This window comes from Puma concolor, chromosome C1, assembly GCF_028749965.1.
Source record: "Puma concolor isolate L17-30 chromosome C1, mPumCon1.1.hap2, whole genome shotgun sequence".
NCBI classification, from domain to species: Eukaryota; Metazoa; Chordata; class Mammalia; order Carnivora; family Felidae; genus Puma; species Puma concolor.
In genome coordinates, this window is record NC_141674.1 from 194,629,337 (window position 1) to 194,643,434 (window position 14,098).

General features: G+C 49.4%; 1 protein-coding gene across 1 annotated transcript; it reads right to left on the bottom strand.

The window, feature by feature from the left end:
* Positions 1 to 537: 537 nt before the first annotated feature.
* On the bottom strand, positions 538 to 6,872 carry FZD5 (frizzled class receptor 5). Its single transcript, XM_025935391.2, has one exon. It carries the CDS (start codon positions 6,870 to 6,872, stop codon positions 5,091 to 5,093), a length of 1,782 nt encoding a protein of 593 aa, XP_025791176.2. The 3' UTR covers positions 538 to 5,090.
* Positions 6,873 to 14,098: the final 7,226 nt, after the last annotated feature.

Here is a 14,098-nt window from a genome sequence, read left to right on the forward strand (position 1 = left end):
GACAATAGTATCTCAGGTTTATCAGGCAGCAGATGATCAGGGAGGTGCCAACTCTAAATCAATTTCTAGCCTGTTCTCTGGGCTCCCTGACTTGTATTCAGGGCTTAATACCAAGTTGTGGATCTAACTGCTGAATGACAAACGGTTTTGAGAGTCCCTGCCCCCCCCCCCCAACCAGACACACAACAGCATCACCTCTATTCAAAGAGGTTCAGTATCAAGTACAGATGGAGGGCTGATAAAATAGAAAACGATCTCAGGCAAGGTTGCTGGTCTTACGTGTATTTCCCTTCATTTCTTCAAGGGATTCATGAAACAATCAGGATCGGCAGGAGAAACCTAAGTACATTCAAGTAAAACATGTTTTCATTAGTTTTGCTGCTGGTGACTGGAATTGGCTTGATTTTCATACTAATAAAAGCATCGCCTCTTTAAGTACATCTGAGAAATCTGATTATGAAGTTAGAATCCACATATCTCCTCAAGCACTCTTAGAAAGCAGTGTATGTCTTCATAAAAGCATGAGGAGAAAAAGACTTGTACAGCATCTTTTTTATTTTCTTTACCATTGTTTTAATGCACTTTAAAATTTATCTACATTAATTGGGAACAAAGAAACAAAAATAGACATTTCTTTGTTTTTCATAAATAACTACTCTCCATATTTGATAAAAATCTCAAACCATTACTTTACCTCCCCACAAATATAATACATACAAAATCTTTTCTGCAATAATAAGGTCAGCAAATTAAGCATCTTGAGACTAACATAACCACGTACAACTGCTGCTCTACGGACTTCCAGGAACAAAACCAAACCAAAAACTACCTATCGAGAATGTCTGGGTTTCCTTTTGTTAATGTTACAGAGTCAAAATTATAATCCTCTGCCAATAATAATTTATAGATTCAAGTTGATTGTCTACAAAGAAAATATCGCTGGCTCTGACTGGGGAATTCTGGGTCGGACGCGACGGCGAGGATGCTGCAGTGATAGGCACTATACACGGGTGAAAATCAAAAAAAAAGTACTGAATGCCCTGGACGCCACCTACTGACTCGGTATGTGCCTCATGTGGCTCAGTAATAAGTTCACCTGCACCAAACCCGTATCAAAGTCACTAAATCTCTCATATATATAATATATATTATATGTATATACACACCCACAACACATACATACTATACATACAGTTTGTAACAACACAAAGTAATATTGTCTCACAATGGTGTACCAGACAGTGTCCTGGCTGAAATGAATCCTGCAATTGTCAGTGAGCTGCTAGAAGCTTTTGAGAGTTGAGTCAGGTTACTTAGTCCCTCACATCCTGCCCACCCTTTGCCCTGCTTTAATGTCTTGGTAGCTTTTTTTTTTTTTTTTCCTTCCCCTCAGAACCACCCTCCCCCCTCCAGGCATATTTTCCCCCCTGGGATCACTTGCTTGGACTTTGGAGGCAAGAAAGGGCATGCAGAGGGAGCAGGCAATTCTCAGCCACTGTACCTCACACCTGCCTAGATGTGTGACGTTCTCTGTCCTGTTTGCCACATTTGGTGTTAGAAAGCAGTTATTCAAAGCTTTGTCCCTCCTACCCCCCTTGGTCTTTCTGTAGAGCACAAAAGTGAAAGAAGCCCCTTTAGCAGGGGTAGCAGTTCATTAAAATATACAACTACGTTTCCTAGCTCTGGGGTTTCCATTCTGTACTTGAGAGTGCAGGTCACGGATGCTGTTATTAAGGTTCGGTGTGGGATCCATGAGGTTTTCTCCTGGCAGCCAGTGTCAGGATTAGTGCAGCCCTGGCCCAGGAGGAAACAGCCTAATGAATACCAACTTGGAAACAGTGCTGTCGGCACATTATTTAAGCCTGTACATGCACACAATTACACACACACACACACACACACACACACACACACACACACACAGGCCCGTCATTGGAAACGGTCATGTGAAAAGATGACAAAGGTTTGCAAAGATAAACCAATAAGGCACCAAGAAAAATTATTCTCAGCCAATTTAGACAACATCAAAATGTAAGGAGGGAAATCATATAAATTAAAGAGACTTCCTAAAAGTCTGGCCAACGGATCCGCGGACGGGTCACATTAGTTCCTTTAGACAACTTTCTAAATCTTCACCCCCAACTCATGAAGCGAGACAATGCTTAAAACCGACCTGTGAAAGGGACAACCTGGAAGCTGTACACGTGACATTAAACTGAACCATAAATCCTTTCCAACTCCACAAAGCTATCTGTGAAGAAGTTGCTAGACCCCACCGCCCACAACCTTTCATTTTATAATTGTTTTCATGAGTATGAACTGTCTGCATAATAAAAATGCAAATCAGGGGGAAATAGCATGTGGGATGGAAAGAGAGGGTGGCCATAAATAGATCTGGCTTCTCTCCCCTGGGTGGGGGATGGGGTAGTTGACATTAGGAAGACTCTAGGGAAGCAGGTAGGCTTTATCTTTGAGGGATGGGAGAGGAAGAGCGGGGGCAAGAACACAGACTGAAAACAAAGGGGCATCTCTGAGAAGTGGTGTGCAACTAGACCCCAGAAGGCATTACTTATATTGCCCCTCCTTGGCTCACTGTCCTTTTTCAACTGCTTTTCTTTTTTTTCCTTCACAGTAAATTGGTTGTTGTTGTGAGGCTTGGCATGTTGCCCAAATGAAACACTAATTTTTTTAAAAAATGAAGAATTAACCCACTTTCATCCATTTCATCCCACAACTTTTAGATGCACTGTGCATCATTTTCTAGATTCCTCCACAAAGAAAAAAGTCAAGGGGTCAACCCAAATTAAGCACAATGACCGGAGGCGTCATGACCATCTGTGTACTTTCTGGGAAGACATACTAAGAGGGAAGAGGTCAAGGTGATCGGGAAAGGTCCTCATTTGAAAAACACAAGAATTGGCCCTCAGACAGGGGATCTATTCGAAGGTCCTAAGAAGCAGCTTCTGAGTAAGGACAAGAAGATGTGCAAAAAGTTCTGTAGCTCTATGTACTAGGTTTTGTCGAATCCGCTGAAATTTTAACTTTGATTCAGAGTATGAGTGTGTAAGAGCAGTGAGTTTTTATAAAAGCGAGCAGCTTTTGAGAGTCCCCAAAACTACAATACCAGGCTTCTCCCTGAAGCAAAGTGTTTAAATTCGCTATGGGAACTGTGCATTTGTTTCCTTAATATCCATGAAGTGAAAACTGGCCTGGGTTTAAATCTTACATTCCCAACTTTGGTATAAATAAAGCACAAATGCCTAGACTCGTCATTTTCCTAGGGAGTCAGTCTAAAATTTTAATTGTTTTTGTCACTTGAGCTTCCTAAATTCGGTCCCCACTCAACCCTGGTCATTGGTATTTTGCTGGTCATTGCACTGTCACCTCCTTCTCCAAGTCATGGCCTCACACTCTTCATGAAGGAACAGTTAAACAGATTAGAAAAGCAAACAGAATTCTTAAATAGTAAAGAAACCTGTGTGTGTGTGTGTGTGTGTGTGTGTGTTCATATATAGGCTTTCATATATTAATGAATGGTTAAGCATGTCGGAAAGCAAACAGAATTCTAATAGCAAAGTGCATGTGTACGTGCATGTGGGTGCATGCAAGTGTGTGCTCGGCAAAAAGAAAAACATATTGAGGTGGGGGAGAGAGGACAGCTTTCCTCCTGCACCAGTCCCCTGAGCCATATTTTAAAAGCTTCTGCACGTGCATTATGGGTGTCATTTGTTTGGGGAGACTGCAGAGAGCAATGTTTGGCTGCTTTTGGAATATCTGCCTAATAAACGAGTCCAAAGTCCAGGGACACTTATTTTCCCTCATTGCTGCCAATGTTTGTTCACAGGTAGCCAGCCTCCCTGCCCCCAGCTCAAGCACCCCATTCAAGGGTGGGTGGGGTTTCTTAATCACAGCTCTCCAGGAGAGGAGGACTAAGAAAAGCAAAAAGACTGTTTAACATGATAAAGGTGGGATGGGGTGGAGCAGATAAGAGAAGTGTTAGAAATTTACCTAATTACTGGAGGTATATCCATTTTAGTCCTTAAATCTAAAAAGCAGCTCCTTTAACAACCATCTCTAAGTACTTCCAGAAGAAGGGAGTGGGTTTACCTTTACCAAAATCAGAACACGAGTTCTTAAAAAAAAAAAAAAAAAATGGAATCACTGAAGCCTGTTAACCACCTACTCCTTCTCTGGCACAAAGCTGCCATTTTACCAGTCTAGAATTCAAGCTCAACCAATCCCCATCCTCGAGATTTTCACTTTTCCAAATATTTATACCGGCACTCTATGATGCTACCTCTAACTTATTCAAGACCATGCTGGGTGTTGTTAGGAATAAGAATGATTACCAGAACTACAGAAAAGAAACCGAAGGTCGATAAATAAACAAAACTAGTATGGCACACAAAATCGTTAAACGCTGTCCTCTCTAACCTTGTCACTTTGGGGAGGCCCTAGCCCCATTATGCTTCCCCTCCTCGACATGAATTGGGGTTTCCTCTAACTTAGGGACTATAAACAGCGACCAGCAGCTCAGCCTTAAAGCGTCTGGGACACTTTAAGCAGTGAAAGAAAACAAGCTGAAAAATCACACCTGACAACCTCCCAGGCATTCATAGCAACCTAAACTTTCACTGTTCACATTTGTTTTAAACACACAAGTATAGGAAATATATTTTCCCAATTTAGACCACACAGTTCAAAGAAACCTGAACCAAGCGGAACTTCATTATAATGCCAACCTTAGGATTGTAAAGCCCCCAAAGCAAAGGTAAATTTTGTTGCCAAAATGCAACAAAGTTAAAAATTAAGAAAACTACATATAAATTAACAACAGGGTTCCCCTAAAACAAAAACAAAAACAAAAGGTAGTAAGAAACACAAAATAGAATACACGTGGGCTGAGCCCCTTCGAGAAGTCCTGGGACCGGTACGGCCTTTGAAAGGGCCAAAGGCCCCTTTCCCCTCTCTCCAAGTTGCCCCAGGAGGGGGCATCAGCACCATGAAGGTAAACGGAAGTGAACTTGGCAAAACTACCAAACAAAACAACCCCCCTCCCTCCACTCCCGGCCCCTCTGGGCCTCGGCGTCCTACACGTGCGACAGGGACACCTGCTTGTGGTAGGCGGCGGCGGCGGCGGCGGCGGCGGCGGCGGCGGGGGGGCCCGGCGGCCCGGTCCTGCCCGTGAGCGAGGCGCTCGCCTCATAGTCCCCCGCGGCCGTGGCGCCGCCGCTCTTGTGGCCCCGCCGCGGGCGGCAGCAGCATCGGCTGGTGAAGCGCCGCCACGACTCCACAGTCTTGCCGGACCAAATCCAGACGCCCGACGTGATGCCCACCACGAGGCACATGAAGTACTTGAGCATGAGCACCCAGTACTCGGGCTTGGCGCGCGGCTGGCCGGCGTCGGGGCCCGGGCACGCGCAGGTGAGCGCGGCCTCCCAGCTCTCGCGATAGTGCTGCTCGTACAGGTAGCAGGCCACCACGATGCTGGCGGGCACAGTGTACAGGAGAGTGAAGATACCGATGCGGATCATGAGCTTCTCCAGCTTGTCCGTCTTGGTGCCGCCCTGCTTGATGACGCTTCGGATGCGGAAGAGCGACACGAACCCCGCCAGGAGGAAGAGGGTGCCCACCAGCAGGTAGAGCACCAGCGGGCCCAGCACGAAGCCGCGCAGCGAGTTCAAGTTCTGGTTGCCCACGTAGCAGATGCCGGCCACCGGGTCCCCATCCACGGAGCTCAGTGCCAGCGCCGTGATGGACTTGACGCTGGGGATGAGCCACGCGGCCAGGTGGAAGTACTGTGCATAGCCCGCGATGGCCTCGTTGCCCCACTTCATGCCAGCTGCCAAGAACCAGGTGAGCGACAGGATGACCCACCAGATGGAGCTGGCCATCCCAAAGAAGTAGACCAGCAGGAAGACGACAGTGCACAGCGCAGGGCCCGTCGTCTCGTAGTGAATGTGGCTGTGCTCGCGGCTGCAGGCGACGCTGGCGTGGCCCACCACCAGGCGAACCAGGAAGCCCAGCGACACGCACAAGTAGCAGGCAGACAGGAAGATGATGGGACGCTCAGGGTAGCGGAAGCGTTCCATGTCTATTAGGAAGGTGGCTACCGTGGTGGAGGTGGAGATGAAGCACAGCACAGACCACAGCCCAATCCAGAAGGTGGCGAACGTGCGCTCGTCGGGGCTGAAGGAGGGCTGGTAGCAGGGCACGGCGCAGTTGGGCACCTGGCCCGTGCGCACCTTGTTGTAGAGCGGGTGAGACTCCTTCAAGATGGGGACGAAGGGCTCGCGGCACTTGCACACCGACGGGCCCCCGGCGGCGCACTCGCCCCCTGAGGCCGGTGCGCCCGCGGGGCCCGGGAGGGTGGGTTTGGCCGGGAAGGGCCTGGGGGGCGCCGTGGTGGCCTCGCTGCGGTTGTAATCCATGCACAGGACCTCGGCGTCGCGGCCCAGCACCGGGAGGCGGTCGCAGCTCATGCGCTCCGGCCAGGCGAAGCCGTACTGGCGCATGAGCGGCGAGCAGCCGGCCTTGGCGCGCTCGCACACGGAGCGGCAGGGCGGCAGCGGCTTGTGGTAGTCGGGCAGGCAGATGGGCGTGTACATGGAACACAGGAAGAAGCGCAGGTCCGGCGAGCAGTGGATCTCCACCAGCGGCCAGAACTGGTGCACCTCCAGGCCCGCCTCGTCCTGCGTGTCGTGGTTGAACTGGTTGGGCATGTGCGTCAGGTTGTAGCCGATGCCGCGGCACATGGGCACTGTGATTTCCTGGCACACTGGGGCCTTGGAGGCAGCCGCCGCCCGGCCCGCCAGCTGCGCCAGGAGCAGCAGCAGCAGGGAGGGCGGTGCGGACGGGTCAGGCCGAGCCATAGCCCCCTCCCTCCCCTCGCCGCGCCCGCCGCAGCCCGCGCGGGGCCCACGCAGCCGGGGGAAACCCGGCTGGCCTTTCCGCCGACTCGTGTGTGGCGCCGGGGCTGGCAACCTGTTGGTTTCTTTTTCTCTTAAATCCGTCCAAAGATAAACTGTTTCGGGAAGGCGCTGCCTCCGCAGGCAGCGCTCTGCTCTTCGCCAGATAGGGCTGGGGAGGGACGGTTAGGGCTCCGATTCCAGAAGTACTCTTTAAAAAAGAAGCTGAGGGAGAAGAAAAATTGCAACCACTCCCAGTTAGAAGGGAGTCAACCGCTCAGTCCCCGCAAGCGCTCTCCAAATCTCCAAGTTAATGTCTCTTCCTTCCCTCCCCTCCACCTCCGGGAACCAAACTACTGACTCCCGGCCCACCCCCACGCCCCTCCTCCCTTAACGCTGGGCCTTCTAGGCTGTACCCCGGGGTCAGAGAGCTCAGCCGCCAGGAAAAGCGCGGAGGAACCGGGAAACGAACGGAAAGAAAGGGGTTAGGCGCGGGCTCTCACCTTCGCGGATCCTGAAAAGCAGATAGTCGTCAGCCAGCCTGGGTCTCCTGTTCCTGGGGCAGTCTCTCAGAAATGCGACTCAGAGACGGGCTGGCACCCGGAAAGTTTGGCGATAGGCTGGGTACCCGAGGCGAGGCACATGGCAGCAGGTGGGGGCTTCTCAGAGAGGGGGTCGCACCCTGAACGCGGTCGCCGCAGGCCGGTCACTCGCCCTCTCCTCCTCCGGGGCCCCCCGCATGATCCGAGCGGGGCAGAGCAGGAGCCGACCGTGCGTTCTACCGGGGTCCGGGAGCCGGACGAAGGGCGAGCGCGCCTGGCAGCACCTGGGCGAGAGGAAGGCGGTGTGCGGCAGCCTGGGGATCCCGCCGCCTCACTGCACCGCGAGCAGCTGGCGCTGGCCCCGCCGGGACTGCATGGTGCTCGCCCGCCGCCGCGTCCCGCCGGCCGCTCGCCTCCTCCCCTGCAGGGGGCTCCGCGCTCCAGCGGACTCCTGGGGGCGGTGGCGGCGCTCCCGGGACGCGCACGGCTCGGCTCCTCCCCCGCACCCTCTCACTCTTTTGCCCACCTCCAGCGGGCACCGAACGGCGCGCGCGGCGGCGACGACGGCGGAGTCACGGCCGCGGGCTGACTGGCCTCTCCCGCCCCGCCCGGGTCACCTGCCTCTAATGCCCGCCGGGAGGCCCCGCCCCTTCCCCGCCCCCTCGCGCTGGGGCTCGGTTGGTGGGCCGCCCCGCCACGTTCTCCGCGCGTCCCCGCCCACTGCCCCGCGGGCTCGGCCTCTCCCCCTGCGCCCTCCGGCCCCGCCCGGAGCCGGCCGCCGAAGAGCGCCGGCCAATAGCTGGCCGGAGAGCGATGGGGGCGGGGCGAATGCTAATCGCTCCTTCTAGAGACCCCCGGCGGGAAACCCTTGCCAGAAGTCCCTCCGGAGTTCGCTGCGGGCGCACAGCGGTCCCCGGCTCACTTTCCTGTAATAGGCTGGCTTATGAACCCTTGCTTCCAGGGCCCCTACCAGGTCTCTCTGCAGCTAAAAATCTTCACAGTCCAGCGCTTGTTTAAAAGAACCGCTCGAAGAATCATTCTTAACCGTGGCACCTGCCTCCGCTCTGCGCTGTCTTCCTACCAGGTGAGCTCACACTGAGAGAAGAGCGAAGGTGTATTGAGTCCCTACTGCGTGCCAGACAGCGCGTTAATCGTTTATACCTTAATACAAGATCTCAGATGTTTACAATCCTGTGAGACAGGTACTCCTTACAGGTGAAGGAACAAAGGTTGAGAAGCTTGACCAAGGCAACAGAGCTAATACTTCCCAAAGAAAGCCGCAACATAGGCAGCCTTCACCCCAGTATTCCAAGCGCCTGGCACATAGTAGGCGCTCAAATGCTAACTCGGGATTCGAACCCACGTATCTGCATCCCCGTTTTAACCACTGTCCCCACCCGTGTACTACCTGTATCTCCTAGTCTTCAACCTTTACTGTTGCACTTAACAAACTCTTATTGTCGCCATAAAGTGATTTTCTTCCTGTCTTTGGAAGACTGGAGAGATGTTAGTCCTCTATCTGTCGAAGTTTAAAAGCCCAAGCAGTTCCGAAATCGCCTGCGGAGAGAAGCCGCTCCAGCTCGCGGATCTGTTGCGGGTAGGGCGCCTGGCCCCCCGGGGCTTCGAGCTGTAAGAGCCGTGCACTGGCTCGCCTCTGGGGAGCGGGGGCGCTGGGAGCAGGCCCGGCAGGAGGGAGGACCAGCTGGGTGCCCCGACTGCTGGGACACACAGTGGCGCTCTCCAGATAGGTTATTATGCTGCAAGTTTTAAATGTCTTAAAAATGCCTCTTTTCTACGTGTTCTAATTAGGTTGGGAGACTGAGGTGTTTAGCATTCTTGAAATTCATTCACACGCTTACAAAAGGGTTTGCATTGTTTCCTGCTCCCCCCACCCCTTCCTTCTTCTGGGAAGAAGGCGCGGGGGGGGGGGGGCAGGAACAGGAGGGCCTGGGTACTTCAAGGAGTCAGGACTGGACTAAAGGGTTGAGACATATAGACTGCAGTTATCGTCGTTCTTCTGTCCTGGATCCCGTTTGTACAGACTGGGAGACTGGATTGCAGAAGAGCCGTCTCCCTCCGGCTCATCACCAAGGCTTTGTGGAAAATTATGAAGATACGTGCATTAATCCCAGACTCAAAGTTTAAAGTGAATAAATACAGTTGTTTCACAAGCATCAAAACTATTAATAGATATATTTAGAATGTACCTTCCACCTTTCATGCCCTGAAATTCTACAGGTGTTCATATTTAACCTCTTTTGTGTTTTGGAAACACTTGGCACTCTGGGTCGGCAAACATCCCAGGGTTGAAAGTAGTGGGAGTTGAAAAGCTATGGAATAGCAATCAGAAAGAAAGGGAAACCCTCAGTGGAAAGTATGTGCAGACTGTGAAAATGCCAAGCAAGGGCTGTCTCATTCTGTGCCCTTTATGCAACGTGTGTATTATTGGGGATGGACAAGTGTTGGCTAATAATAAAAATTATTTGAAGTTGGAGAATGTTAATCACTCACACTGGAATTTAGCCAGAATACTTGTGTTATTTCACTTGGTTCTGATTCAAACGATGTTATCTACCGGTCTGTAAACCTCTCCCTTCTTAATCAAGAGCGAAATGTTATTTTTGCTTGGAGATCTCTAATAATAGTAGTAACAACAGCAGGAAACTTTGCCAAGAGAGACTTATTTTGCATTGTATAGTTTTTGTATCATTTAAAATTTTGCTTTTTTTACACATACTACTTCAGTTTAAAGGCAGTTTAAAATACGCTCTTTAACATGTATTAGGCAGTCTGCTAAATAATTCATTTAGAGCTCATTTGATCATTGCAACAATCAGATGAAATGGGTACCATAATGGCTTGCTTGAGGTGACCAATTTAGTCCATCAGAAGGATAGAAACCAAATTGGTCTCCCGACTCATAATTTATTATTTAACAAACTAGAAAACACTACGTGATTTTTTAAAGGTGCAATTTGGAAGCATTCTTGTCAATGAATTCGCTCATCTGTACTTCCACTCGTAGCCATTCGTCCGTCCATCCGTCCATCCATCCGTCCATCCATCCATCCATTCATCCAAGAAACATCAGTTTCTGAGTTGAAGACACAACTATGTTAAACATGTTTGTGCAAAGCGAAATTCATGAAATTCAATGTAAATTATTGTCCTGCGTGTTTATGAATTGATGAAAATACAGAGAACAATGCTAAATATTCCATCAAGGGGGGCATCTGGGTGGCTCAGTTGTTGAGCATCCGACTTTGGCTCAGGTCATGATCTCACAGTTTGTGGGTTTGAGACTTGCATTGGGCTCTGTGCTGACAGCTCAGAGCCTGGAGCCTGTTTCTGGTTCTGTGTCTCCCTCTCTCTCTGCTCCTCCCCCACTCACACTCTGTCTCTCTCTCTCTCAAAAATAAATAAACATTTAAAAAAATTAAACATTTGGGGCGCCTGGGTGGCTCAGTCGGTTAAGCGGCCGACTTCGGCTCAGGTCATGATCTCGCGGTCCGTGAGTTCGAGCCCCAGGTCGGGCTCTGTGCTGACAGCTCAGAGCCTGGAGCCTGTTTCAGATTCTGTGTCTCCCTCTTTCTGACCCTCCCCTGTTCATGCTCTGTGTCTCTCTGTCTCAAAAATAAATAAACGTTAAAAAAAAAATTAAACATTTTATCAAGTAAGTGTGTGATATTCCAAAAGTGTTGAGGTACTGGCTTTGGATTTTGTCATCAGGGAATAGTTGGAGCATTTTGAATCTCACTAGACTTGTGTTCCTTATCTATGCATTATTCTGTTGACACACTTGAGAGTTCCATGCTATAGGAATGACTGGACAGGTTAACTTTGTATAATCTTCAGTGTCTTCATAATCAAGCCTGGAACCGTATGCTGCACACAAACACCTTCAGTAAATATTTGTGAAATAAGTGGATGAATGATTGACAACGTGAATGAGATTACCTTCCTAAACTTTAGCAGCTGGCATTGAATCCTTGCATGCAGCTTCTCTTACATCTCTGAGGTTGACCATATACAAATGCAGCATGAGTCCAAGCCTTGTCCCTGCCTAGCAGCTCAACCACCTAACAGCTCCAGGGGCTCTCTGCTTGCCTGCAAAATGGAGTTACAGATAGTTAGCTCCTTCATAGTGTTGTAGTGAGGGGATAAATGAATTTATACGGTAAAGGGCTTAGAACCTCATTTAGTGCCTGGGAAGTCTATATAGTCTTAGTCATTATTATTAGTTTCCACTATGGTTCATTCTACTTTTCTGTTTTCCCAACCTTTTATATTCTCTTTTGCGTATTACTTTAATAATGGGGGAAAGTTACACTTTTTAGTGCACTTTCTGTGGAGCACACTCTCAGCCGTCACCAGCCATCTCTGGTAGTTAGATATTAGATACATTTTATGCCAAAGCAGAGATCATTTCACTTGCCCTGAATGCAAGTGCAACCAGCCAGTCACTATGCAAACGTACACAGTGCTGGCCCAGAAGTGACACTGCCAGCCGACATGAATCCCTCGCAGGTGTTTCCAGACTGGCTCCTTCCGTGTCCTAGAGCGTTTCTGATCTCTTCTCTTACCAGATCACACACCTCTACATGAGAAACCAAGACCCTAATCAGAGAATTAACAAGAGGAGTCATTTACCCGTGTGCATAATGAGAATGCCTTGTTCACATTATAAGAGGAATAATTCAACGATAATCTTTAGTCCTTTCTGCTCCACCACGGTGGTATGGTGGAGATTATAGAAAAGCAAAAGCTTTTTCTTCCCCCAAAGGTAATGGAAGTACTAATCTTTCCCACATTAAACTGTGGCTCTTAGCGGCACATTATGATCACCTGGGGGAGCCTTAAGAAACACTGATGCTTGGGCCCTATTAAATCAAAATCTCTAGTTCAGGGACCATTGAGATCTCATTTTTTGGTTTAGCTTGTTTGTTTGCCTGCTTGTATTGCTGTTTTGTTTTAACTCTCCAGGTGATCCTGATTTTTAGCTAGGCTCAAGAATGACTGACACGGATGATTTTGTCATTTTCTCAGTCCAGCCCCAAGCTTGGGCCCAGCTGGATCTTCTGCAAAAGGGGTTAATCACATCAGTGTGCAAATGGGGCACCTCAGGAGAAAGTATAGAGAAGCGCAGCCTAATTGCATGTGAGTCTGTTTGGACTGGAGGAAAAATTGTGTAAAGCAACAGAACTGTGGTATGGTGATGATATGGTTAACAGCAGTGGGGACAATAATAACACTTTATGTATATCATCTCTTTTGCCTCTGGAATCTTGTAAGGGCGATATTATTATTTCCATGTTATAGATTAAGAAACGGAGGTTCAGACAAGTTAAATAACTTGTTATACAGGGTTACATAGCTTCCAACTTAGATTTTCCTGACTCCAAAGCCTATGCGGCCATCGACTGCAGACCTCAAGTTAAGCCCAGCAGAGAGGGTCCTGAGAACCACCAGATGGTAAATCTTGAGAGAAGCAACTCTCCTTGTTCCTTTGCATCACTTTCCTAGGGACCAGGTTGAATCTTCAATTCTGGTGCGGCCTCTTGTGGAGGAGGGGCTAATGTGTGAAGAAGCTGAAGACTCTGGATTCACCTGGAATCCAGTGTGAGACTAGAGCCAATTTGTTCTCTGAGCTTTGCAGACCAGGCATGAGGTGGGACGCCCCTTAGACTTAGAACCTCCCTGGCATCTCGGCAGGTCCAGGTCAGTAAATATTGATGTCACGCATGCTGTGGGCCAAGCACTGGTGCTGGGGTGCAAAGATGATGAGGCAGGGACTTTCCAGGCAGGGCATGGTGGGAGCGTAGCAGATGCACCTATCTCAACCTGGTGGCTCAAGGAAGACCTGGGCTGTGCCCAGAAGGCCGAACAGGAGTTAGGCAATTTATCAGTCAGAGTTTAGTACAGGAAAGAGAAACCACCCCGGGTATTTCAAGCAGAGGAAGACTTAATACTGAGAATCAAGCAGGGCCTCGCAAAATTGTTGGAAAGGCTGGAGGGGCAGAAGTCAGGAGGCTACCTGGACTGTTGAGTTCAAGGGACCACCACAGTAGCCGAGTCCCAGAAATCAGTGGTGTTGCTGCTGCAGCTGCCTTCATGCCCATGAACCTGGCGACTAGACACTGAGACAGGATGGAGTCCAGCACTGAGGCCTCTTAGCATTACCTCTGAGACCGCGCTTGCCAGCCTCAGCTGAAGCAGCCTGGTGCCTTCCCTTTGCACCTGCTGGATCTCCAAGGAATGCACCTGGTTGACCAAACATATATTGTATCCAGACCCTAGCTGCAAGAGAGTCTGGGAAATGTCATTTTCAAGTGTCCAGTTTCTCCAACAAGATTTCTAGAAGGATATAACAGAAACAATCCTAGTATCTACTACAGGTGAAAAAACTGAGAACTTCCTAGACAGAGGAATCTGCACAAGTAAAGGGCATAAGGCCACAGAAGAGCACAGGACAAGTGGCTCTCAGGGAGTAACAGAAGCATCTGAATCAACGTTTTTACCTGAAATCACATTCATGTCTAATTAATGTTATCTTTAAATTTAGATCCATACATATACTCTACAAATAACATGCTTTTACTGATACGGTGCTGGGCTTATTCAACCGACTACTAATGCAGAAGGAGAAAG

Bases quoted from the DNA above. Each gene is read 5' to 3' on its own strand.
- FZD5 (XM_025935391.2), bottom strand. From the start codon at position 6,872: ATGGCTCGGCCTGACCCGTCCGCACCGCCCTCCCTGCTGCTGCTGCTC.